Source organism: Scyliorhinus torazame, chromosome 1 (assembly GCF_047496885.1).
Source record: "Scyliorhinus torazame isolate Kashiwa2021f chromosome 1, sScyTor2.1, whole genome shotgun sequence".
In the NCBI taxonomy this organism is placed as follows: Eukaryota; Metazoa; Chordata; class Chondrichthyes; order Carcharhiniformes; family Scyliorhinidae; genus Scyliorhinus; species Scyliorhinus torazame.
The window spans coordinates 274,248,570-274,276,024 of record NC_092707.1 but is presented as its reverse complement, the minus strand read 5'-3'; the positions used below and the strand labels follow the sequence as shown (position 1 = coordinate 274,276,024).

Here is a 27,455-nt window from a genome sequence, read left to right as displayed (position 1 = left end):
ACCGTTGAGCGGTTATCAACATTACTGGTTAAAGCGTTGCTCCACAAGTGCCATGAGCTGGTTTAAAGACTGCTTAACCACCCAAACAGAGGCATGGCACATCAAACAAATCCAAACCTGGGTCCAGAAAATCAAGGAGGTGGCTCAGACGAGGAGGTAAAGGACTCTGGAAGGCCACATTGAGTAAAGTAAGAACACGCTTTTATTCACACAAATGGTATATACACTACCTGGTCAACCCCAACTGGGCTCCTCTCTGGTTGGTGACTTACCGGCTGACCTTATATACATCCCCAACCGGGCGAGCTCATACTCCACAAAGAGCATGGGTAAGATAAGCATTCCCACCCCGTAGGTTCCGTGTGGGATATTACAGGATTGAAATAGCAAGATTTACTTTATTAATTGATGTGGAGATATATGCTAAATTCTACATGTGTCATCGGTGTTAGATTTGACTGAGTGCCAGGAACATCACTGGACATATGGCAGATAAGAATGTCTATCCATCAATTCAGTCTGGTGCTGATTCCATGAAATTTCCTGAGGTCAACCTCAGGAGCTTTGTTTGGGGGTTGTTGGTGAGAGAGGTGGAGGCAGATTCCTGGTGGTCTCCTCGCTTACACTAAGCAGCCAAACTGCCTATATTACAACAATGACTACACTTCAAAAACTACCCCAATGCCTGCAAAGTACATATGGACTTCAGGATCATGAAAATGACTGAATTCCCTGCAAAAGTGGCATCCTACCCCTTCCCCCTGCCACCTCCACCATTAGTTAAGAGAGGGGTGGAGGAGCGGGGGTGGGGGGGGTGCAGTGTGTTGTTGGTTTAATATTTTAAAAGTCAATCCTACCAAGTGTATCAACATCCATTGTACACAGGCAATTCTAAGCATCCAGTGTTGCCATAACAATGATCAACAACGCAATGGTTGCCGTTGCTCATTATTACAGGGCAGTATGGTGGCACAGTGGTTAGCGCTGCTGCCTCACAGACCAGGGTTCAATTCTGACCTTGAGGTTAAAACATAGAATATAGAACATACAGTGCAGAAGGAGGCCATTCGACCCACCGAGTCTGCACCGACCCACTTAAGCCCTCACTTCCACCCCACCCCTGTAACCCAATAACCCCGCCTAAGCTTTTTGGTCATTATTGGCAATTTAGCGTGGCCAATCCACCTAAACTGCACATCTTTGGACTGAGGGAGAAAACCGGAGCACCCGAAGGAAACCCATGCAGACATGGAGAGAAGGTGCAGTCATGGTAGCACAAGTGGATAGGGCAGCACGGTAGCACAAGTGGCTAGCACTGTGGCTTCACAGCGCTAGGGTCCCAGGTTCGATTGCCCGCTGGGTCACTATCTGTGCGGAGTCCGCACGTTCTCCCCGTGTCTGCGTGGGTTTCCTCCGGGTGCTCCGTGTCTCAGTGTCTAAAGATGTGCAGGTTAGGTGGTGCTTTGGGGGTAAGGCGGGGGAGTGGGCCGAGGTAGGGTGCTCTTCCAGACGGTTGGTGCAGACTCGATGGACCGAATGGAATTCTTCTGCACTGTAAGAATTCTATGCCTATTACAGGATTCACTGAAGTTCATTTGGCGAGGCACATCTGCAGCAGCTGCCACTGTTACTCCTGGCTAAAATTTTGAGAAGCAGCGGCAACCAAGCGGGCGATGGTGTTGACAGATGCCCACGGGCGCTTTTCCACCCCACTCACTCCAATACTGGAACAAAGCTGCGTAACCTTGGTACGTACCTGTCGTGGATAAGTTTAAGATGCTGACTTTGCTGCTCATGCATACTGATGAGCAGTTTCTTCAACAAATCACACTGCTGGCTCAGGTGAAGATCCCTTAGCTCCTGTTCTTCGGCACAATGTACATTTATCATTTCCGACCATTCCTTGGTCTGCTGAGTAACAATCTCTTTTACCTGTCGGAGGGAAGAATGTCACAGATTACATACCATCGGAATGCGAATACTGGCGCAATTGGAATTTTAGGTTGTGCCATCAATGTACATTTATCATTTCCGACCATTCCTTCGTCTGCTGAGCAACAATCTCTTATACTTGTCGAAGGAAGAATGTCACAGAGTACAATACAAAGTATGGTGTTAATACAGAATGTTATTGCAGCATCACAATGTTCTGGAAAACCTCTGGAACGCCATTTACACTGTTTCTATTGTGCTTCTCGTCTCCCGAAAAATGGGAAAATTCCCACAGAATGTCAAGGCTACTGTGTTTAACAGATTGGAAATCAGAAATGTGACAAATCGGACACCAGCTTGTGAGTCTTCCCATTTCAAGACAACATGTGGCGCCTGCAAGATGCTCTCACTCCCGTGTTAAGATTCAAACCTGTACTCTACACACTCTCCCACAGTTAAAAATGGAAAATACAGTCCTGCGCACCCAATGGAAAATACTAATCGAATGTAATGGGTGGTAACGTTTCGAGTCTGGATGACGCTTTGTCAAAAGCTTTTGACAAAGTGTCATCCAATTTGAAACGTCAGCTCCATTCTCTCTCCACAGATGCTGTCAGACCTGCTGAGTGTCCCCAGTATTTTCTGTTTTTGTTTCAGATTTCAGCATCCGCAGGAATGTGGTTTTTACTGAATTAATAGGAACAGTTTATGAGGTACATCTACAGTTTGAAATACAAAAGAACCAATCAATAAGAGCAGGGGCAGCAATCAATTCATGGGGTACTTAGATTTAAAAAAAACAGCTGGATTGCCTCACACACCGTGACCTCCTCCAGCCTTACCACCCACTGACAACTCTGCATTCCTCCACATATGCTGGTTTAGCACAGGGCTAAATCGCTGACTTTGAAAGCAGACCAAGGCAGGCCAGCAGCATGGTTCAATTCCCGTACCAGCCTCCCCGAACAGGCGCCGGAATGTGGCGACTAGGGGCTTTTCACAGTAACTTCATTTGAAGCCTACTTGTGACAATAAGCGATTTTCATTTCATTTCCCTCCCTCTTGACATCAAGAATTTGACAGCGGCCACATCAATTGCCAATACATTCCAGAGGCTCACTATTTTCTGGAAAAGGAAGAAATTCCCAGCATCCAGGCTATTCCAAGATTCACACGATTTTCATATGCATCCCAAATTTATTTAATCTCAACATTAGCAACTGTTCCTTCTGCAATCTGGGCCCTAAGCTCCAAAATCTCCTCCTTAAATTTCTTGGTATCTCCACCACTCCCTCTCTTCCTTTAAGAGCCTCCTTAGAACCTTTCTCTATGACCAAACCCAATGTCTCCTTCTTTTGATCACTGATAAATTCCTGCTTACTCTTTCACCCCCTTGTTCATCAAGAATGTGTCTAGTTCTGCCTTAAAATATTCAAAGACTCTCCTTGACTGCCTTTTGAAAAGGAGTGTTCGGAGACTCATGACCCTCAGAGAAAAAATGTCTCCTCACCTTCTTCTTAAATCATAGAATCCATACAGTGCAGAAAGAGGCCATTTGGCCCATTAAGTCTGCACTGACCCTCTGAAAGAGCACCTCACACAGGCCCACTCCCTCGCCGTATCCCCGTAGTCTCATCTAACTAATCTTTGGACACTAAGGGGCAATTTAGCATGGCCAAACCACCTAATCTCCACATCTTTGGACCTCTTAAATGAGTGACCTCTTAGATTTAAATAGTAACTTCCTAGTTTTAGATTGTCCCACAAGTTGTGGAGAAACAGCATGAATATTCCTAAAATTTGTGAGACAGAATGAGCAAGATACAAATAGCAATAGCATGTGATTTGAAAATCATTCCACATCACTCCACGATGAAAATATACTTTACGGTTTGTGATTTCCCAATCCTTTTTTGAATCAGAGCCATCTAATGATGAGAATAGCTGGAATTTATTCAAGCCTCGGGAGTTTCAGAAAACTCTCAGCAGGATTATCAATGTGAAAATTTCCACTCTTTGAAATGTGGTGTCGAAGATCAGTCTGTGCGTTTAAAATATATTCCCCTCACAACAGTTCTGAACGTCAGTGCTCCGATGTCTATGAAACACACTCCGTGCTAGATTACCAATCTCAATTGTCCCCTGTAGAGATGTCAAGTAGACTCTAGTGTCTGCAAAAAGCTGTGTCACGTGTTCAGAAAACTATATCCTCATGAGCTGTATTTGTCTTTTTAAAATTTGGAGGGTTGTTACATTATTTGGAGACTTGGATTTTTTTGAATAAAAAGGTCATGGACGGGATTTGCCGCCTCACTGCACCATTTTTCTGATGCGCCGTGCCCCCACAGGCAGTGGGATTCTCCGTCCCACCAACTCGCCAATGGGGTTTCCCCCTTTGGACAGCCCCACGCCGTTGGGAAATCCCCAGGCATAGGTGCGCTGCCGGCGCAACAGAGAATAGTGACAGCGGAGAATCCAGCCCCATAAGTTTACCTTTGGACTGGGAGGAAGCATGCCTTTTCCAAGGAATCACCTGACCAGCATGGCACTTGATTGGGGAGAACTGTTTGCTTGTTTGCACTGCAATTATTTTCATCGATGAAATAAAACTGGTTTAAAGGCAAAAGTTAGTGATTTACTGGAAATCACATGGCAGAGATTAGCTTTAAGTGTTGAGCTTGTTTATTGGGGTGAGATAAACTGCACACTTCTCTCACCCCTGTTGTAACGTATGACATTAACATCTTAGTATGAAACTCCTTTGTCTGGTAATTCAACACAGCTGTTTCCTAAAGTAGACAAGCAACACTCAGATTAACGGACAAAAGTAAGTCATAGAAGTGCCCTAAGCTACAAAGTTCTGTAAAAAATATTGGTGATTTCACCTTCAAGGTAAGAAACAATGACAAAATGAGAAAGACATTCTCAGTTATCAATGGCCAAAAGAATTATAATTGCACCTCCTCTGCCTTGTGAATTTACTGGTATGCTTACCGATTTTGAGATCATCTGAACTAACTTTCTGGTGAATAAAATTTAAGATTGCCACTAATTTTCTTTCCAAGTGATTCAGTTTATTTTAAATATTGCACAAAACCTTTGCATGTAAATCTAATCGTCAACTTGCAGAGAAGGCAGTGTTTGGAGCATATTAACTTTGCTTAATTGGGCATTAATGAAAATCGTACGTGAAACTTTCAACATATAGATTACACACCAATAATTTCCAGAGTCAAGTCCTTCCTAAGCACAAATTTTCATGTGGTAGTGCAGAGTATTGATGAGAAAAGAGACATACTGTCAAAGCTTCTCATCTTGCACCCATTAGGATGGATGCAAGAATGCCAACTTTCCAAGGGAGCAACAAGCTATACTGCTTCAGAAATTTCTCTGGTGCACTCTCCATGGCAGTACCTCAACCAAAGTCGACTTGTCAACCAATCAGCACCCTTATCTTTTGCAGTAGAAACTACTGTTCCCATTGAAATTTGGCGTTTTTGCATCTGTCCTGGCATACGCAAGACGAAAAGCTTCGACAGTGTGTGTTTTTTTTCAGCAAAACACCAAATTATTTCCTGTCTTAACATTGGCATTCTTATCTTATGCAAGTTCAGCCCTAATCCACATTGCTGGTCATTCTAATACATCATATAGTACAGAAATTTTGTATAGAGTAGTTTAAATTGCATCTTTGCAATACCTTTGTCTTGTGGTCTGAAGAAAGTGCTTCTATTTTGACTTCTGTTTCTTTCTTCAAATCAGTACAATTATTTTCTCTGAAAAATAAAGAAGATTGAGTGAATGTTAATAATTTTCTATCGTATTGCGCCTGGTTACGAGTAATCAATGCGTAGGCTCATCTTAGGTGAGTGAACGTAAAGCCTGTTAAGAGATGTAATCATTTATTGCGCTCACATAAAGGGAGCTTCTTGGCCTTAACAATTTTGCAGCCTGAATCCCTGGATCATTTCCTTGGTGGCAAACAGTTGGGATAAGATATTTAAGAGTTCTGGGACTATTCTGCACCCTCAGGGCAGTGCACTCGTGACAGTTCAACACATTATTAATGACCCTACAGTACATTTGAATATTATTGTGAATCTAACATTTTAGATCACCTGGAAGTGTGTTGAGACCAATAGAGGGGCTGGTTTCGCACAGTGGGCTAAGACAGTTGGCTTGTAATGCCGAACAAGACTAGCAGCGCGGGTTCAATTCCTGTTCCAGCCTCCCCGAGCGGGTGCTGGAATGTGGCAACTAGGGGCTTTTCACAGTAACTTCATTGAAGCCTACTCGTGACAATAAGTTATTATTATTATTAGACAAGATATTGGGTGAGAGCAGTCATCAAAACGCTGTTTACATCCTTAAAACTGACACGGGCATTGCGTAACCAACTAATTTAAGGCCTGTGTGCTTGTTTCATATGGGCACTCCCACATGATCAGTCCATACGTTATAGAATCAACTACTGTCTCATCAAGATTGAAGACATCGGGCTGAACTTGTATCTGGACATGGTGATTGCACAGTTGGCCACATTTTGATTTTTTTTTATAAATGGAAAATTTGATTTTCTTACGCATCCCAGACCCTGTGCCGTTTTCCTCTGGTCTTTTTGGAGGTCAGGAATGAGGGCCCACTACTGAGGTCAGGTTCCCCATTTTAAATGGGGGATGGAAATCAGATTTCCCCCCCCCCCCAAGCGCACCATTTTCATTTGGTGGTAAGGTGTTTGGAAGCCTTCTAAAAAGCCTGGAAAGCATGCCAGGTTTCAGATTTTGTGAAGAAATGAACATTTTGAAAGGTAAATTTAAAATGTTTTCACATCTTCAATATCACTATTAGGTGCTGTATTGTAGACATATTTTTAATGCAGTGCTTCATCACAGGGATCTGTTCGGCAAGGTAAGTTGACTCATACATTGGCCAGCAATGTGTAACTGTTCACATGCGTTGTGGTATTTTTCCCAATGGAAAAGGGACCACAATGCATTAGAAATATAAAAGAAGACGCAGCTCGGGAGATCGGGGGAGTTAAGGACAGGGGAGGGGGCGTGGTGCGGAGTGGGGTTGGCATCAATGGGGTCTTCAAGGACTTCTACGAGGAATTGTACCGATCCGTGCCCCCATGGGAGGAGGGAGGGATGGGCCGTTTCCTGGACCAATTGAGGTTTCCAAAAGTGGAAGAGGGACTGGTGGCGGGATTGGGGGCCCCGATTGGGCTGGAGGAGCTGATCAAAGGGATAGGAAGCATGCAGGCGGGGAAGGTACCGGGGCTAGACGGTTTCCCGGTCGAGTTCTATAAAAAATATATAGACCTGTTGGGCCCGCTGTTAGTTAGGGCCTTTAATGAGGCAATGGAGGGGGGGGCTTTACCCCCGACGATATCCCGGGCACTGATCTCCTTGATCCTGAAGTGGGACAAGGATCCCTTGCAATGTGGGTCTTACAGACCAATTTCCTTGCTAAATATAGATGCCAAGGTGCTGGCGAAGGTCTTAGCCACGAGGATTGAGGATTGTGTGCCGCAGATCATCCATGAAGACCAGACGGGGTTTGTGAAGGGGAGACAGTTGAACGCGAATGTGCGGAGGCTTTTGAACGTTATCATGATGCCGGCGAGGGAGGGGGAGGCGGAGATAGTGGTGGCGATGGACGCTGAGAAAGCCTTCGATAGGTTAGAGTGGGGGTATCTGTGGGAGGAGCTGAAGAGGTTTGGGTTTGGGGAGGGGTTTGTCAGGTGGGTTAGGCTGTTGTATGAGGTCCCGATGGCGAGTGTGGCCACAAATAGGAGGAGGTCCGAGTACTTTCGGTTGCACCGAGGGACGAGACAGGGGTGTCCCGTCCCCCCTGCTCTTCGCACTGGCAATTGAACCCCTGGCTATGGCACTGAGAGAGTCGAGGAACTGGAGGGGGTTGGTACGGGGTGGGGAGGAGCATAGGGTGTCGCTTTATGCGGACGACCTGCTGCTGTATGTGGCAGACCCGGTGGGAGGAATGCCAGAGGTAATGAGGATCCTTAGGGAATTCGGGGACTTTTCGGGGTACAACCTCAATATGGGGAAGATCGAGCTGTTCGTAGTTCAGTTAGGGGACCAGGAGAGGGGGATTGGCGAGCTCCCACTAAGAGGAGAGGAGCTTCAGATATTTGGGGGTCCAGGTGGCCAGGAGCTGGGGGGCCCTGCATAGGCTTAACTTCACAAGGCTGGTGGAGCAAATGGAGGAGGAGTTCAAGAGGTGGGACGCGTTGCCGCTGTCCCTGGCGGGTAGGGTGCAGTCAATCAAAATGACGGTGCTCCCAAGGTTTTTGTTCCTGTTCCAGTGCCTCCCCGTGTTTATCCCAAAGGCTTTTTTCAGGCGGGTTAACAGGAGTATAATGGGGTTTGTGTGGGCGCGAGGGACTCCGAGGGTGAGAAGGGTGTTCCTGGAGCGGAGTAGAGATAGGGGGGGACTGGCACTGCCCAACCTCTGTGGGTACTACTGGGCCGCCAATGCGACGATGGTGCGCAAGTGGGTGATGGAGGGGGAGGATGCTGCATGGAAGAGGCTGGAGACGGCGTCCTGAGTGGGTACGAGTCTGGGGGCGCTGGGAACGGCACCGCTGCCGCTCCCTCCAAGGAGGTATAGCACGAGTCCGGTGGTGGCGGCCCTCAAAATCTGGGGGCAGTGGAGGCGGCATAGGGGGGAAGTTGGGGCCTCGGCGTGGACCCCATTATGGGGGAACCACCATTTCGCCCCAAGAAGAACAGGTGGAGGGTTTTCGGGGTGGCACAGGGCAGGGATACGAAAGTTGGGGGACCTGTTTGTGGACAGGAAGTTCGCGAGCTTGGGTGAGCTGGAGGAGAAGTACGGGCTCCCCCCGGGAACACCTTCAGGTACTTACAGGTAAGGGCGTTTGCCAGACGGCAGGTGGTGGAATTCCCGCGGCTACTGCCACACACAGTACAGGACAGGGTGCTCTCGTGGGGGTGGGTGGGAGTGGGGAAGATCTCTGAAACTTACCAGGTGATGCAGGAGGAGGAGGAGATGGCCTCGGTGATGGAGGTGAAAGGTAAGTGGGAGGAGGAGTTGGGAGAGGAGATCGAAGAGGGGACGTGGGCAGATGCCCTAGGGAGGGTGAAATCTTCGTCTTCGTGCGCGAGGCTCAGCCTCATACAGTTTAAGGTGCTGCACAGGGCACACATGACCGGGACATGGATGAGCCGTTTTTTGGGGGTGAGGACAGGTGTGTTAGGTGCTCAGGGAGCCCAGCAAATCACACCCATATGTTCTGGGCATGCCCAGAGCTGGAGGAATTTTGGAAGGGCGTAGCGAGGACGGTGTCTAGGGTGGTAGGATTCAGGGTCAAACCGGGCTGAGGGCTCGCAATATTTGGGGTGGCAGAGGAGCCGGGAGTGCAGGAGGCGAAAGAGGCCGGAATTCTGGCCTTTGCGTCCCTGGTAGCCCGGCAAAGGATTCTCCTTCAGTGGAAATATGCGAGGCCCCCAAGCGTGGAATCCTGGATCAGCGATATGGCAGGGTTCATTAAATTGGAGAGGGTGAAATTCGCCTCGAGAGGGTCGGTACAAGGGTTCTTTAGGCGGTGGCAACCGTTCTTAGCCTTTCTGGCAGAACGGTAGACATTGGTCAATGGCAGCAGCAGCTCGGGGGCTGGGGGGGGGGGTTTACTTTATTTTTGTATATGTTATTTACACTGGAGGGTCTGAGGGGGTGTATACACCTGTTGTGTTAAGTTGGGGTGTTAATGTTAATTTATTATTTATGTACGGGGGGGGGTTGCTTTTTTAGATTGTGTTTTGTACTTAACCCTGTTGGGTTCTTTTTTCTTTCTCATTTTGTTCTTGATATTGTCTGAAAACCTTTAATAAAAATTATTTAAAAAAAAAAGAAATATAAAAGAAAATCTTCTGCTGTCACGCTTGCAACATTTTTTCCTTGGATTATTTGGTCCAGTATCAATGACTATGAGGGAGCATGGGTAACACCGGGGATTATGAACTAGCATGAAGGGGGTGAGGAGGTTGACGATTAGTGAGCCTCCAAGTGATGTTGGGAACTGGGATGCTGCATTACAGTACCTAAGTGGACCTTCGAATCAACCCACCTTTGCACCCATAGTCTTCATGTACTGCATTGTGCCTTGCAAAATGCACTGCGAACCCCACACCCATGTGAAAAGATGAAATCCCTCGTAAAGCCATACATAGGTTGGCTGTTCGTTTTGTGAGCCATAAAAGTGCGTAGGTCAGATTTCAACCCCACCCTTCCCAAAGCCTGGGCGAAATTTGACCCTTCATCTCAGACTATCCAAAAAATATGGATGAACTTCAAAGATGGCAGACACTTATCCTCACGGATATCCTTACATCCTCATAGACATAGTAAACCTTATTTCCAAACCTAACTATACATTACCACTGTAATGGTAGGAACTTGATATGTCTGAGTGTGTGAGACGAATAGGGAGATCTGAGGCAGCAATCAGTCTGATCAAATGGACACTGACAAAAATGGGACTTGTGCTCTCAAATCTACATTTGTAATCATTTAACATTTAAAACCATCAAACTATTTAAAGAACAGAATCCAGAAACTCAACTGGCGTGGTTCAAAAGCGAAACTCATACTCCTATTACAGCTGAGATGTCACAAATGGATTTAAGATTACTACCTATATTCTCGGGTTGCCAAGTGATTGGGAAAATTAATCCCTATTAATCTTGGTTTTCATTGCATATTTAATCGATAGAATTAATGCTGCCATCTCCATCAAGTTATTTTTATTACTGATGATATAATCATCCAAAAAACAATCCTGCATAAAACCCCGCTTCTGGATTCTAACAAATACTGCACACGTGCTTAGAATTTGGAGGCACTTTATTCAGGACATCCCAAAGTGTTACATGGTTAATGAAGTCACTTATCAGTGACTTACGTTGCCACCGGGGGGGTGGGTAGCGGCTTGGTTGTGTGACCTGTGCGACTTCCTGCGGTTAGAGAAGATAAAGTATGAGTTAAGGGGCTCAGTTAAGGGGCTTTGAGGAAAGGTGGGGGGTTTGTGACCGTGTTTGAGGAGCTATTTGTCGCAGGGTGATGGGGAGTGGGGGGAGGTTGAAAAAGGGGAAAAATCTGTACAGACTATATAGTTGATTGTTGGGACGTATGTTTCCAGGGTGTTTATTTGCTGTAACCTGTTTTGATGCATGTTTCTAATAAAATTGATTGTGTGCCTTAAGTTGCAAAGAGGTTTTTCAACAGATGTTAGGCTCAGGGATGCTCAGCACACGATGGGCGGAATTTTCCCACTATTCCCACTGGTGGGATCTTGCGGTCCCACCAACAATGTGTGGGGGTCCCACATTTAGATGTGAAGTTGGCCACATGCCATCCATGTTGAAAAATTGGTATGCTTTGCTCCGGTTTCATGTGGGGAAAATGGGCAACAATACGTACCAATTTCTACCATTCTCTTTTCTTCAAATAGTGGCATTGGGGTCTTTTACACCACTCGACTTAACACCTCACCCAAAAAACAAAACCTCTGATCATCTGCACTTCCTCAGGACTGTACTAAAGGTTGCAGCCCCAGATTACAGATTCCAGGTTCTGAAATCAGTCTTGAACCCACAATATTACGAGTCGGAGGGAAGAGAGCTGCCATGGAGTGAATGTGGATACTGGTTAATTTATAAAATATTTATTAATTCCAATCAACTACTACCAGAAATCGTCTACACCTTTTTGTTCCAAAAATAATAATACGACATTTATAATGAGTAGGCCATTGAAATTTTACTGAGAACATATTAAGCACCCCATTTCTTCCACCCCCATCTCCAACCACCGTATGCACCTGAATATATATCAAACACACATCCTGGTTCTGCTGAGGCTTTTGAAAACGATATAAATTGAAAGCAATGTGACGTAATTAATTTTCAATAGGTCACTATTATGTGTGTGTCTAAGGAAATGCTAATGAATGAGGGTAGAAGAGTTTAACCCCATATGTGCACATTAGTGTAGCTTTAAAAGTGTTCATTTAATATTTAATCTTCAAGATTACGCCTGTGATAAACAGTTTGCATACATTTTGACTGCATTGCACATCAATGTGTGGAAAGAGTACTTTGCTCCATTAGGTTTTAGAATGCCTGCGCACACGCCAAGAGTAAGTGCAGAGTTTGAAACATTCTTCTTGGGCTTGTTTCACAATGTCTATCTGCTAAGTAAAACCAGGGATCCTACCTGACGGATAGTACCGACCATTGGAGATCAGGCTGGCATTCAGCAAGAATAGCTTGCCTTTGCAAGGCACAGTTAAGGTAGAAAAATGATCCAAGGCAAGGCGCTCTCACCTCTGACTCAGAAGGCAGTGGTTTAAATCCCACTCCAGAGACTTCTGCAGAAAAATCTCAGTTGATACTCCAGTGACAAAATTGATGATTAACACAAGCAATCTACTCTGAGAAAATGTCTGGCAAAGGTTGGGCCAATCTGGCCTGAGAAGCAGCTTCAGGGCTTCTGCCATGGCCTGTACTGGCTAACACTCCCAGCTGTAATTTAGAAGATTGTGGGTTGACAGTATCGTCCCAGAGACGTGAGCAGAAAAATCTAAGATCGAGGACTCCAGCGCAGTATTTAGAGTGCGACAGTGCTGGTGGTGCTGTCTTTTGGATGAGACATCAAACTGGGGCCCGGTTTGCTCTCTCAGGTGGACATGGACGTTAGATCCCCTGGCATGATTTCAAATAAGAGCAGGGGAGTGGTGGCTTGGCCAAAAATATGATTATCCTTCCTCACCTCACACATGACGGTAGACTGGAGCCTTGGCCTACAGACGAGGACAATGTATGAAGTGTAGTAATTTTGATGAAAGAAGGAACCACTGAAAAGGCCACTAACTGTACCTGGGCTGCACTTGGAAAATCATTGTTAACCTGACTGTTTTTCCAAGTATATATATTTTTTGCATCCGACATTTGCCTACAGAAATCAGCACGAATGGTGTCACCAGAAGTCCATGCACGGACCTCACGTCGAGATACATTATGCAACTTGTACATTACAATTGTCAACTTAAATGTTAAGGATTCTAGTTCAGGAGACCGCTCGAATAATGGTTGCGATGTCAACTCCTTGTACCCGCCCCCCAATCCTATTTTAAATTCCCAAATAGACCTTCTCTCAAGTTTTCAGCCTCATTATTGAAGCCTGTTTTTACTACTGCCAATGTGATGGGTCTCATTCTGCTAAAGTAAGGCCAAAGACAAGGAGACCACTCCCATCTCAACCGCAGAATGCGGTGAAACTGATGATGGGCTCGTACACATTGAGGCGAGTAGTTCAGGTCTGGAAACAAAACAGGCCATTTGGCCCAACTGGCAGTTATACTCCATGCAATCCCGATCCGTTCTTGTTCTAACCCCATCAGCATTAACCTTCCACTGCTTGTGTCTGGCGTGCTAATCTAGCTTGCTATCGACACTAACACAATGTTTGTGTTTTTCTAAGATCTCACTGATTCCCTGCTTCCGGACAGTGACAGATATAGGTATGCAGGATTGTTTGACACTAGTGGCTAAAGATTGGAGAGCATAATGAGAGATTGAATAGATAATTGTGTAAAAGCATACTCGTTAGGATATGGCAGGGGCCTCTCTTTCCCGTCAGTCGCTCTACCATCTGAATGATGAGCCTAACCTACATCTCAGTCTACAGCTTAAAACTAGTAGACTGTGTGTGCTGTGTTCTTACAGTTCATCACTTTATCGGACTCCCTCAACGTAATAGAGTACCTCCTCCTGGTTTCGGGCCATATGATGCAGTTACTGAGAACCAAGCAGGGACCTACCCCTTTTTCTTGATTGCCTTTTCTAAAATCTTCTCTTGAGTTAGCTTTTCCTTGTCGTGTTGCACCACCATTTTGTCCACTTGCATACAGTGTGATTTCTGAGTGACACTGTGTTCCTGGAACAAGAATTAGTCATCAGCAGCAATGTTTGGTACAATTTTAGATTGGTGCACACTAATACAAAACCTCCCCCGGCCCCACAGAATGTGTGGTCTTGCTGGATTGGCTGACTTTCTCACCGATGGTGTGGGATCTTCTGCTCTCGCTGCTGGTGAGCCTGAAGGTAGGAAGGACATTTTCCTGGGCAGGATGGTAATACACCAAAACCCTGCCATCTTCCTGGCACCACCCGAATTACATTCTGGACAGGAAGGCCCATGGTCAACCAAACTGCCCCAGCGCCAATTCAGGCCCTTAAGTGGGCAAATGAATCCATAGAATTCATACAGTGCAGGAGGAGTCCATTCAGCCCATCGGGTTTGCACCAACTCTCTGCAAGAACACCCTAACTAGGCCCATTCCCCCGCCCGTAACCCCACCCAACCTGCATACCTTTGTTCACAAAGGCCCAATTTTAGCGTAGCAAATCCACCTAACCTGCACATCTTTGGACTGTGGGAGGAAATTGGAGCACCCGGTGGAAACCCACACAGACACGGGGAGAATGTGCAAACACCACACAGACAGTGATCCAAGGTCGGAATCGAACCCGGGTCCCTTGCACTGTGAGGAAGCAGTGCCACTGTGATGCCCACTAAAGGGCCTCATCATGCCACTGCTGGGATTAACTCAGTAGAGAGCCTGTCACCACATGCCATGCATGACAGGTATATCTGTACAGCTAGCTTTTCACCTCTGGGGGGTGTGTGGGGTGGTCCATCAATCAAAGAAACCTGGTGCCTGATTTAATGACTAGACATCAGGAAGGGGGCTCCTGCAGACAGTCACCCCTGCTCTTGCTGCTGACTCCCACACTGTGAAACCAAATCCCCCCCACACTTACTTAAAGCTTGGCTTGCTCCGCGATCCTGCGACTTTGGTGTCTGTCCTACCAGTAGCAGCCATGGCCTCCCCTCTGACGCTGCTGAGCTCAAGAGCAGCCGACCTCCAATTGGCCAAGAACTCTCGTTAGGTTGGACTTCTGTCTTGATTCTAGTGGAAAGCTCTCCACTAGCCTTGCTACTGCCTGACTGGCATTGTGGTTTGGTGGGCTTTGCGGGTTACTTGCTGGCTCTCCACCCTGCAGGCGGGACCCCAACGCCTCAACAAGATTCCGCCCATAGGGAGTAGAATACCATAGCGCTTTCCGTCCTGTATTAGTCACAGAAATGTGGTTGACTCTTAAATACCCTCCTCTAAAATGACATGGCAAACCATAGGGGCAATTAGGAATGGGCAATAACTGCAGGCCCAGTTCGCAAAGCCCACATCCACTGAACGAAAAAAACGTTATGGGATATAATAATTGCAAATGAACAGATTGCATGTGAACTAAATAAACATAAGCATTCTTCAAAAATCCATGCACAAAATGGTGTATAAATTTGACCGGAATGGATGAAACAAAGTATCCCAGAAAGATGTTCAATCTGATATTGGTCACCTTTCAGGTATTGCTGCCAATTGCCTAAAACAGACATTGGGCCCTTTACATTCGTATCACCAGCTTTGGAGTATCCTGGTGTCTAATCTTCAACTCAGAGAGGAGTGTTGGCAACTCCACGTTATGTAATTAAACCTGGGCCCAATACATTTTTGAGACCAACTTTGCCAAAATTGGTTAGAGAAGAGCAGAGCAGGAACCAGGCACAAAAATCTGAAATCTATAGCGTTAAGTTTAGAAAATTACAGATATTTAACTATTTTTGTGGAGCCAGACTCCCCCAAATCCACAGTTCTGCCAATCGCCTACCACTCTCCAGTGCAACTCCATTCCCCTTCTGGGAATTACCTTTGAACTGACTTCAGCTGGACAAGTGTTCAGGTATTAATTTTGTAAACATGGCAGAGCTACATGCACAAGGGCTCAAGAAACAGGAGCAGCAATAGACTATAGGGCCCATTGATTTTTTTCCACCATTCAATACGATCATGGGTGACCTGGGCTTCAAGCCCATCTTTCCGCCCATATCCCTTGATTCCCCAAAAATCTGTCTATCCAAATCTTTCACGCATTCACCGATGAAGTATTCACACCCTCCTTGAGGCAGAGAATTCCAAAGATTTACACTTTCTCCTTATATTTCAATCCTAACTGACCAGCCCCTTATCCTGAGGACCTATCAACCTCCCTTCAGTAAGACCATTTCTCATTATTCTAAACTCCTCAGAATATAGGCCGCATTCACTCAGCTTCTCATAATCGGACAACTTCCACATTTCAGGGTCTAACTTAGTAAACCTTTGCTGTATCGCCTCCAATACAAGTACATTCTTCCTCGGAGACCAAAACTGCATTCGGTGCTTGGGTGTGAGGAGGGCTAAACTCTCACCCAAATAATATTGGCCAGCTCGGAGGTCAATTGACGCAGCTGTTCCATATGCAGTGTCCACCTCAGATCTGAAAACTGGCCATAAATGAATTATCACCCTCAAATCTATTAACGACTTGGCAAGTTAATATTCCGGTATTAACATTATGAATTTCCATCTCGGTGTATAAACTGATTTTAAATCGTTCTCATTGAAATGATTAGGGCAGAAATTCAGTTCATGACTGCCTCAATTGAACCATAGCCACAACAAGATTTTAATGAAATAATTTCAACATTAATTTGCATGATTTAAATTTAATTCTAAAATGCTCTGGATGTGAACTGACAATGAGATAATTGGTTTCAGTAAAAAAAATATATATCAGCCTTGGAATTAATATTAGGTTTGAGGATCCAGTAACATACACTCCCACAGCCTGAACTATGGAAACGTGCAAATTCTAAATTTCTAACCAAACATCTCCCATCATTCATTAAAATGTTGACTTGATTAAAAAAATCTGCTGTAAATTGAAACAATAAATGTTCACATATGAACACTTCAGCAAATTACTGCTATTTGGTCCATTGAATAACTACTCATAAACAAGCACACAGCTGGAAATCATTGCAATACAATTTTCAATGGGTAAATGGGTGTGTTTGTCCTAACAATTTGCTGTTTTACAGTGAGATTAACATTGTCTCCATGTATCAACACAATGTGCATTTATATAGCGCCTTTAACAGAGTAAAGCATCCCAATGTGCTTCACAGGAGTGTTATTAAACAAAATTGGACACCGAGCCACATCAGGCGGTATTAGGACAGATTGGTCAAAGAGGGCGTTCTCAGAGAGGGAGACGGGCACAGGGGAGGAGCAGGCATGCTGGTGGTGATGGTGGTTAAGAAGGGAATTTCAGAGCCTTGGCAATTGAAAGGACAGCCGCCAACTGCTCAACCCATCTGAAGCTTCCAATTTTCGAAGGCCTCCTGCCATAGCAGTGCGGACAATCGATAGGGACCGCCTGTAGTCTCCATCAGTTGTTTGCCCTGCTAACCATGGGAGACAGTCAGAAAACACTGGTAGCTTTAACCAGCTGCGAGTTAAGACTAATGCGAGATGCACCCCGCCAGATCTCACTGCGATGGTCGACAGCTGCAGACTTCACACAGTTCCTTAAATTAATAAAGTTCTGGCCTCTTTTTGTATGATTTTCAGATCACATCAATGACAAAAGCCAAGAACACAGCAGAAAAAACTGAATGTGAAGATGATTTATGTAAGGGAATCTTCAATATGGCTTGGACAGAAATGTACCTGAGACCTAGGGTTAGCATTCATGCTAAGTACAGATGGTGTAGGTAGTGAAAACTGTAATACTTTTGGAGTTCAGAACACAGTATCTAGATATAATCAGGTCTTATAATGGGCACAATAATGGATGTATATTTTTTTTCCTTATTCATTCATGGATGTGGGTGCTGCTGGCTGGGTTAGCATTTATTGTCCATTCCCGAGCACAGTTAAGGGTCAATCACATTGCTGAGGGTCTGGAGTGACATATAGGCCAGACCAGGTAAGGATGACAGATTTCCTTCCCTCAATAAGATTAGTGAACCAGATGGGTTTTTACAAAAAATGGCTTTGTGGTCATCATTAGACATTTAATTCCAGATTTCTATTGAATTCAATTTAACCGTCTGCCATGGTGGGATTCGAACCCGGGTCCCCAGAACATTACCCTGGGTCTTCTGAACTCGGTGTCAGTGATAATACCACAATGTCACTGCCTCCCTTGTTAGAGCTATGTTAGTTAACAGAAAAATGTCAAAACTGACAGTGAACCGAACATGGTAAATAGAAAATTAAACTCTACAATATGACTTTCCCCTCAATGACCTTCCCTGAAGTTAGTTACCATATGACGCCAATTGGAAACATGGAATCCAGATGCATGCCTAGGAGCATATCCAGTAGTGTTGGGCAAAGTAACTGTTCAAGTAAATAATTAACTTTTGCTCCCAGAAAAGAACCACACCAATTTGCAATCAAACACAGATTCTAGCTAAGCATGGCATAAAAGTCATAATTAACTAGCTTTTCCCCATTTTATTTGTTTACAATTTTGTTCTTGAATACCTGATGTGACTGGCAATTGAGTGCGCTCAGCTATATGGCAGGAAATGGCCACTTGTTAGTGAAAAAGTTACTGCCTTTCAATCTGTCAGGAACAACTTTTTTGTATCTCACGTATAACTCTTGACAACTGAGGCCTCCAACACTGCAAACCTTTCAATTTAAACATAAACTAAGCTATTCACGATCATAACGAAATGCACACAAAGAATCCCTTACACAAGTTGTTTGCCTGTCTACGCTACTCATTTATTTGATCAAATAAGTCACTTTATAAAAAGCATTTTGGTTGATATAATTTAAGTGTCACCTGTAGCTCAGGGGGTAGCACCCTCACTTTGGAATCACAAGGTTCTGGGTGCAAAGTTCCACTCCAGGCCTTGAACACATAAAGCTGACATTCCGTGCAGTACTGATGGAGCGCTGCACTGCTGGGGGTACCACGTTTTGGGTGAGACTTTAAAATGAGCCCCCACCTATCTGGATGTGAAAGAACCCATTGCCCTAATTTGGAGAGGAGCAGGAGAGTTGTCCCTAGTGTCCTGGCCAATATTTACCCCTCAATCAACATCACAAAATTTGGTTGTCTGGTCTTTATTGTGTTGTTCTTTGTGGGAGTTGTGCTATGGGCTGGATTCACTGCCGGCAACACAGATTAGGATCGTGTGGAAAATCGGGTGTAAGCTGAAATCAAGGTTTGCGCTGAGCGTCGGATTTACCGCTGTACTCCGGCCCACCTGCGGTGGCGGGATCGGGGTTCGTACCTGGCACCAGCGGGAGGATGTTAATGGATCCTATGACCCATTTGTAGCCACTTAGCGTACCCGGCACCAGAGTCTCCGTGCCTTCACGATTCTCCTGTCATGGAATCAAGTGGATGGGATTCACCACAGGTATCACCAAGCGTGAAGCTGACATGGCAGACTTTGCTGTGGACCAAGGAAGTAACTCCTTAAAGGAATCATCCCTGAAGCCCATCCGAGGGCCACCCTCCCCTCACATCAAAGGGAGTTAAGTGCTGTCAATTTCCAGCTCAGCAATTCAAAATCACCCAAGTGTGAAGGGACGTAATTGGAATGCACTTAACTCTCTTTGATGTGGCTGATGTTTGTAAATATTATCGTTACAACACTAAAGTGAAGATGATGAATGAAGCAAGGCTAACAGTCGATTTGTGGAAGTTGTTGATCACAGCCCACAACGAGAAATTAATGAATGGTTTGCAGCTAAAGGATCCGAGGGGTTTAAGCACAGGTCACAGCTGTTCTCTTTTCAGGAATGGATAGGTGGTGTTCCAGGTGAATGTTACAACTGTAATTGTTTCCACTGACCCTGATGGGTCTGCTCTCTAGCTTCCAGACAAACGTCTATTTTCTGGGGTGGAGGGAGGCGGTGGTCCTTTTAGTTAGGGGGTCCCATGAGGGTGACACTTCAGTTAGGGTCATGGGTGGTCCCTTTAGTTAGGAGGTTCCTGGGGGTCTTCCTATTTAGGTGGTCCTGGGGTGGGGAGGGGGGGGGGTGGGGGCCGGGCGGGTCACCCTTGTACTTGGGGGAAGGGGAGGGCACCCAGATAATCTGGGAGTGCGGGACTGCTTTGTAATGCGGGGGTGTTGATTTAAGATGCCGTGGGGGGTGGCCAGCTGCAGCACTTCGCTATCGGGCCGCCTGCTCAAAATGGAGGCCTGACAGTGAGATTCCCTTGGGATTTGCATGGCAAGAGATACTGAATTCCTGTGTGATTTGCGCTCCCTGTGGCAATGTAACTCGGTTGCAATTCTCCTCTGGCGGGAGAATATAGTTACCCAAATGGAGAATCCTGCCCTATGTTTCCTACATTATAACAGTGGCTACACTTTGCAAAGTACTTCACTGGCTGTAAATCGCTTTGAGGGATATCCAAATGTCATGAAAAGTGCTACAAAAAAGCGTAAGGGCGATTCTCGGCCCGCATTGCACCCAGCACACATCCCACTATCGCGAGCCCCTAATAGGGATTCGCACTGTGCCCTGGACAGAGCTTGATGTTCCTATACCGCGGCACCGGACATGATCTGGTTCAAGCCCTGTGCATATTTGAATAAGCATTTCAATATACATCGCCTGTTTCAAGTCAGAGTCTCCCGGCTCCTGCGATTCTCCACCCTGCCGGCATAGTGAGAGGCCAGTGGGAATCACAACTGTTTTTTATCAATGGAGACCCAGAGGCCATTTAGCACCCTATGGCGACTGGGGACAGGTCAGGGAACTGCTCCCTGGAACTCTGGCAGTGCCAACCTGGCACTGTCATATTGGCATTACCAGGATGCCACGGGGCACAGCCAAGGGACAGGGGGTAAAAAGGGGCAAGGGCCATGAAAGGGGGGGGGAGAGAATTGAGGTGGGGGCATGAAAGAGGGGGACATGAGATGACCCCAGAATGGAGTGTGTCACACTGGGGGGCAGGTGGGGGGGGGGGGGGGGGGGAGTGGTTACATTTGCTAGGAAGGAGACCCTTTGGGAGGGCCTCGATGCCAGCGATCCTTGGGGAGAAGGCACTTTCAGATGGCGGCGCACTCCTCCATTCTCTACGAGGCCAGACCTGCCAGCACCTTCTGGTCCCGCACATCACCTTCCAACCTGGGCTGCAAAAAGTGACCAAGTGTTGGATATATTGCGATGGGAATAAACTGGCGGGATTCACCTCGGCTTTCCCACCCAAAATGACACATATGCCTGTATTCTCCGGCCATTCATGCCGGCTGGATTCTCTGGTCCCAACGATGGCACACCAGAGGTCATTTTTTGGGGAGAATTCCACCCCCTGTTTTATTAATTGAAGTGGAGCACAAGAAGGTTTTGCTGTGTTTCAGAAATTAATGATCCATTTCAGTTTAGTCAGTCCTTTTTGAGTGCAATAATTAATCAATATAATGTAAATATTCTGAATATAATAATACTGTTGGCAAACAATAATCTTTAAGTCTTTATTTTATTGGACTGCCTTTAATTTTAAAAAAAACCCGTATAAAACCAGTGTGCGAAACTTGAATCAGCAATGCAAATTTCCCAAGGATGAGGATGGGATTTTGGTGGAGGGTCAGAGGGACATGCCACTTCCACTCAGGGTCAAAGAACAAATGTAGGCCACATATCAAAAGATGGAGTATGAGCAAGCAGCCAAAAAAGATGGAAAGAGGTGTGATGCGACCATCAATTCACTCAAAGACACGAGTAGAAGTAAACCATGGTTTTAATCAGCTTAGAACAGTGCCTGCCTGCGACTGGTACAATACTGTGAACCGCGGACTTCCGGTTGCGGCTATGCAGAGCTAAGCCGCACGATTCGGCAGCTCCCGCTATTACGGACTTTCGGGCTCGTTAGAGGAGCCCCAACGCAATTTTTTTCGAAGACAACCCGTGGGGAAGGGAAGAGAGAGGTCCCCCTCCAACTTTTATGGACCGGACCAGAAGTGAAACGGCCAGAAAAGCGGCATTGGAGCAGCGGGAGAAGCGAGGGGGAAAAAAACAAAATGGCGGTGGCCGGGGACAAAGCGGAGTGCGGGCCGGAGTTCATCAAGCGCTGCTTCGAGGAGCTGCAGAAGGAGATGCTGGCGCCTATGCTGTCGGCAATTGAAGGACTAGGGATGACCCAGAAGGCCCACGAGGTAAAGATCCAGGAGGTACAGAAAAGAGTCAGTGAGAATGAGGACGAGCTCTTGGGCCTGGCGGTGAGAGTGGAGCAGCACAAGGCGCTACACAAGTGGTGGGCGGGAAGACTCAAAGACCTGGAGAACAGGTCGAGAAGAAAGAATCTGCGGATCCTGGGTCTCCCTGAAGGAGCGGAGGGGGCCGATGCCGGGGCATATGCGAGCACGATGCTCGGGGCGATGATGGGCGCGGAGGCCTCTTCGAGGTCGCTGGAGCTGGATGGGGCACGCCGGGTGCTGGCGAGGAGGCCCAAGGCAAATGAGCTGCCAAGGGCGATGGTGGTGAGATTTCACCTGTTCACGGACAGAGAGAAGGTCCTGAAATGGGCCAAGAAGGAGCGGAGCAGTAAGTGGGACAACGCAGAGATCCAAATATACCCGGACTGGAGTACGGAGGTTGCAAAGCGGAGAGCGGGTTTCAACCGGGCCAAAGCAGTTTTGCACCGGAAAGGAGTGAAATTCGGAATGCTGCAGCCAGCGCGTCTGTGGATCACATACAAGGACCAACACTATTATTTCGAAACGCCTGAAGAGGCGTGGACCTTCATACAAACCGAAAAGTTGGACTCTAACTAAGGGTTTGTGAGGGTGGGGGGGGATGTTTGAGGTTTGATGTGTGATGGTTGTTGTATATAGGGGGTCAATCACACGCAGGAAATGTTACATGGGCTGGGGGAGAGAGACAAGGCCGCGACGAGCTGCGCCAGAGGGGGCGGGGCAGGCTTTGGAAAGCGCGGGGTTTTCCCCGCGCGCGGGAAGAAAGGCGGGAAGGGAAACGAAGGAACGCATACTAATTGGGACACTCCCACACGGGGAGGTCAATGGGATGGCGGGGGAAGCCGGGGTCAGCAGGAGTCAGCTGACTTACGGGAGTGATATGGGGGGAGTAACAAAGCTAGACAGGGGTCTGGCGGGGGGTAGGGGAGGGGGGGGGGGGGAAAGGGGGGAAAAGGGTTGCTGCTGCACTGGCCGAAAGGGAATGGGACATAGAAGAGGTGGTCGGGAAGGGGGTCCCCCGGCTGGGGGACTGGAGGGTGAGGGAGGCGCGGAGGGGGGGGGGGAGAGAGAGAGAGAGGAGGAGCTCCTCCAATCCGGCTGATAACGTGGAACGTGAGGGGCCTGAACGGGCTGGTGAAGAGGGCCCGAGTGTTCGCGCACTTAAAGGGACTGAAGGCAGACGTGGTCATGCTCCAAGAGACACATCTGTAGGTGGCGGATCAGGTCAGGTTAAGAAAGGGATGGGTAGGACAGGTACTCCACTCGGGACTGGACGCGAAGAATAGAGGGATGGCAATATTGGTGGGGAAGCGGGTGTCATTTGATGCCAAGAGTATTGGAGTAGATAATGGAGGGCGATATGTAATGGTGAGCGGTAAGTTGCAAGGGACATGAGTGGTGTTGGTAAATGTATACGCCCCGAACTGGGATGATGCTGGATTCATGAAGCGCATGTTGGGGAGCATCCCGGACCTGGAGGTAGGAGGCCTGATAACGGGAGGGGACTTCAATACAGTGTTGGACCCAGCACTGGACCGCTCCAGATCAAGGACTGGAAAGAGGCCGGTGGCGGCCAAGGTGCTTAGGGGGTTTATGGATCAGATGGGGGGGGAGTGGACCCATGGAGGTTTGCAAGGCCGCAGGCCAGGGAATTTTCTTTTTTCTCCCATGTGCACAAAGCCTACTCCCGGATAGATTTTGTTGTTCTGGGCAGGGCGCTCATCCAGAGGGTGGAGGGGGCGGAATATTCGGCCATAGCCGTTTCGGATCACGCCCCGCACTGGGTGGAACTGGAGCTGGGAGAGGAGAGGGACCAAAGCCCGCTGTGGCGGCTGGATGCGGGACTGCTGGCAGATGAGGTGGTGTGTGGGAAGGTGAGGGGGTGTATCGAAAGGTACTTGGAGGCCAACGACAACGGGGAGGTGCGGGTGGGGGTAGTATGGGAGGCGCTGAAGGCGGTGATCAGGGGAGAGTTAATCTCCATCAGGGCTCATAGGGAGAAGACAGAGGGCATGGAAAGGGAGAGGTTAGTGGGGGAGATTTTGAGAGTGGACAGGAGATACGCAGAGGCCCCGGAGGAGAGATTACTTGGGGAAAGACGACGGCTCCAGACGGAGTTTGACCTGTTGACCACAGGGAAGGCGGAGGCACAGTGGAGGAAGGCGCAGGGGGCGACCTACGAGTATGGGGAAAAGGCTCGTCGGATGCTGGCACACCAGCTCCGTAAGAGGACGGCAGCGAGGGAAATAGGGGGAGTCAAAGATGGAAGGGGAGCCACGGTTCGGAGTGCGAAGAAAATAAACGAGGTATTTAAGGCCTTCTATGAAGAGCTGTACAGATCCCAGCCCCCAGCGGGGGAAGAGGGGATGAGACGATTCCTAGACCAACTGAGATTCCCGAGGATGGAGGAGCAAGAGGTGGCTGGTTTGGGGGCACCAATTGGATTGGAGGAGCTGAGCAAGGGCTTGGGGAGTATGCAGGCAGGGAAGGCCCCGGGACCGGACGGGTTCCCGGTGGAGTTCTACAGGAAGTACGTAGACCTGTTGGCCCCGCTACTAGTGAGGACCTTTAATGAGGCAAGAGAGGAGGGGACCCTGCCCCCGACAATGTCGGAAACGACAATTTCTTTGATCCTAAAGCGAGACAAGGACCCACTGCAATGTGGATCGTACAGGCCGATCTCGCTCCTCAATGTGGATGCCAAGTTGCTGGCAAAGGTGCTGGCCACGAGGATCGAGGACTGTCCCGGGGGTGATCCACGAGGACCAGACGGGATTCGTAAAGGGCAGGCAATTAAACACTAATGTGCGGCGGCTCTTAAACGTGATAATGATGCCATCAGAGGAGGGAGAGGCGGAGATAGTGACAGCTATGGACACGGAGAAGGCCTTTGACCGAGTAGAGTGGGAGTACCTCTGGGAAGTGCTGCGTAGGTTTGGGTCCGGGGGAGGGTTTATCAGTTGGGTTAAGCTCCTTTACAGAGCCCCGGTGGCCAGTGTAGTGACGAACCGGCGGAGGTCGGAGTACTTTCGGCTGTACCGAGGGACGAGGCAGGGGTGCCCCCTGTCCCCCCTGTTGTTTGCATTGGCGATCGAACCCTTGGCCATGTCACTGAGGGAGTCTAATAAATGGAGGGGGGTGGTTCGAGGGGGAGAAGAGCATCGGGTGTCGCTATATGCGGATGACCTGTTGCTGTACGTGGCGGATCCAATGGAGGGGATGGTGGAGGTCATGCAGACTCTAAGGGAGTTTGGGGAGTTTTCGGGCTATAAGTTCAATGTAGGGAAGAGTGAGCTCTTTGTATTACAGGCAGGGGACCAAGAAAGAGGGATAGGGGACCTACCGCTGAGGAGGGCGGAGGGGAGCTTTCGGTATCTGGGGATCCAGATAGCCAGGAGTTGGGGGGCCCTACATGAACTGAATCTGACGAGGTTGGTGAAGCAAATGGTGGAGGACTTCAAAAGATGGGACATGTTACCGCTCTCGCTAGTGGGTAGAGTGCAGTCGGTCAAAATGTTGGTCCTTCCGAGGTTTCTGTTTGTGTTTCAGTGCCTTCCCATCGTGATCACCAAGGCCTTTTTCAAGAGAGTAGGTAGGAGCATAATGGGGTTTGTGTGGGCGAATAGGACCCCGAGGGTAAGGAGAGGGTTCCTGGAATGCAGGAGGGACCGAGGAGGGTTGGCGCTGCCAAACCTAGGGAGCTACTACTGGGCAGCAAATGCGATGATCCGCAAGTGGGTGATGGAAGGAGAGGGGGCGGCATGGAAGAGGATGGAGGTGGCGTCCTGTAATGGAACGGGCCTGGGGGCGTTGGTGACAGCACCGCTGCTGCTCTCGCCGACAAGGTACACCACAAGCCCGGTGGTGGCGGCAACGCTAAGGATCTGGGGGCAGTGGAGACGGCACAGGGGTGCAGTGGGAGCCTCGGTGTGGTCCCCGATCAGGGGTAACCACCGGTTTGTCCCGGGGAAGATAGACGGGGGGTTTCAGAGCTGGCATCGGGCGGGGATTAGAAGAATGGGGGACCTGTTCATTGATGGGACGTTTGCGAGCCTAGGGGCACTGGAGGAGAAGTTCGAGATACCCCCGGGAAATGCCTTTAGATATATGCAGGTGAGGGCGTTTATGAGGCGACAGGTGAGGGAATTCCCGTTGCTCCCGGCACAAGAAGTTCAAGACAGGGTGATCTCGGGTGTATGGGTCAGGGAGGGCAAGGTGTCGGCAATACACCAGGAGATGAAAGAAGAAGGGGCAGCGCTGGTAGAGGAGCTGAAGGGTAAATGGGAGGAGGAGCTGGGGGATGAGATTGAGGAAGGTCTGTGGGCTGATGCCCTAGGTAGGGTTAATTCCTCCTCCTCATGTGCCAGGCTCAGCCTGATACAATTTAAGATGGTTCACAGAGCGCACTTGACGGGGGCGAGGTTGAGTAGGTTCTTTGGAGTGGAGGGCAGATGTGGAAGGTGCTCAGGAAGTCCGGCGAACCATGTCCATATGTTTTGGTCATGCCCGGCACTGGAGGGTTTCTGGAGAGGAGTGGCGGGAGCAATATCTCAGGTGGTGAAAGTCCGGGTCAAACCAAGCTGGGGGCTAGCAATATTTGGAGTAGTGGACGAGCCGGGAGGGCAGGAGGCGAAAGAGGCCGGCATTCTGGCCTTTGAGTCCCTAGTAGCCCGACGAAGGATCTTGCTAATGTGGAAGGAGGCTAAGCCCCCCAGCGTGGAGGCCTGGATAAACGACATGGCTGGGTTCATAAAGCTGGAGAGGATTAAGTTTGTCTTGAGAGGGTCTGCACAGGGGTTTTACAGGCGGTGGCAACCGTTCCTTGACTATCTCGCGGAGCGTTAGAGGAAGGTCGGTCAGCAGCAGCAGCAACCTGGGGGGGGGGGGGGGGGGGCGGGATGTCCTGGGAGGGGGGGTAGGGGGAGAAATGGGGGATTGCTTGGGAGGGTGGATGAGCAAGAGATAACATGAAGGGTTGGGGAAACTGGCACGTGCGGGAGAGAGCCAGTATTTAAACATATGTAAACATATCATTTCACCATGTATATATCTTGCTCTGTGCAATTTCTTGTTATTTTGTTACGCTGGGGGGGTTATTGTTTGTAAGGGAGAAAAATTGTGTTAAAAATCTTTAATAAGTATATTTTTAAAAAAAATACTGTGAACCGCCTACAGGTCCGCTGCTCTTTATACTTCCTTTCAAGGGGAGGAGCCATGGGCGGAGCCCATACAAGCCCCAACATATCCCCCCGTGGGTGAAGCGACACAATGGCCCATAGGTGGAGCCCACAAGGTCAACAACATAACATAGCTGTAACACAATGGCAGAGCATGATACTAATACACTGGTGAATTACTAGTACTAT

At 48.0% G+C, this 27,455-nt stretch overlaps 1 protein-coding gene across 9 annotated transcripts in view; it reads right to left on the bottom strand.

Annotated features, from left to right (window-relative positions):
* LOC140421442 (1-phosphatidylinositol 4,5-bisphosphate phosphodiesterase beta-4-like) overlaps positions 1 to 27,455 on the bottom strand; it is a 677,584-nt gene that overhangs the window by 75,608 nt on the left and 574,521 nt on the right. For all 9 annotated transcript variants that reach the window (XM_072506170.1, XM_072506171.1, XM_072506164.1 and 6 more), the window contains 3 exons: positions 13,793 to 13,908; positions 5,633 to 5,708; positions 1,757 to 1,932 (listed from right to left, as the gene is read on the bottom strand). In XM_072506170.1, the coding sequence (XP_072362271.1) occupies positions 1,757 to 1,932; positions 5,633 to 5,708; positions 13,793 to 13,908 (368 nt within the window). The remainder of the gene's footprint in view (positions 1 to 1,756; positions 1,933 to 5,632; positions 5,709 to 13,792; positions 13,909 to 27,455) is intronic.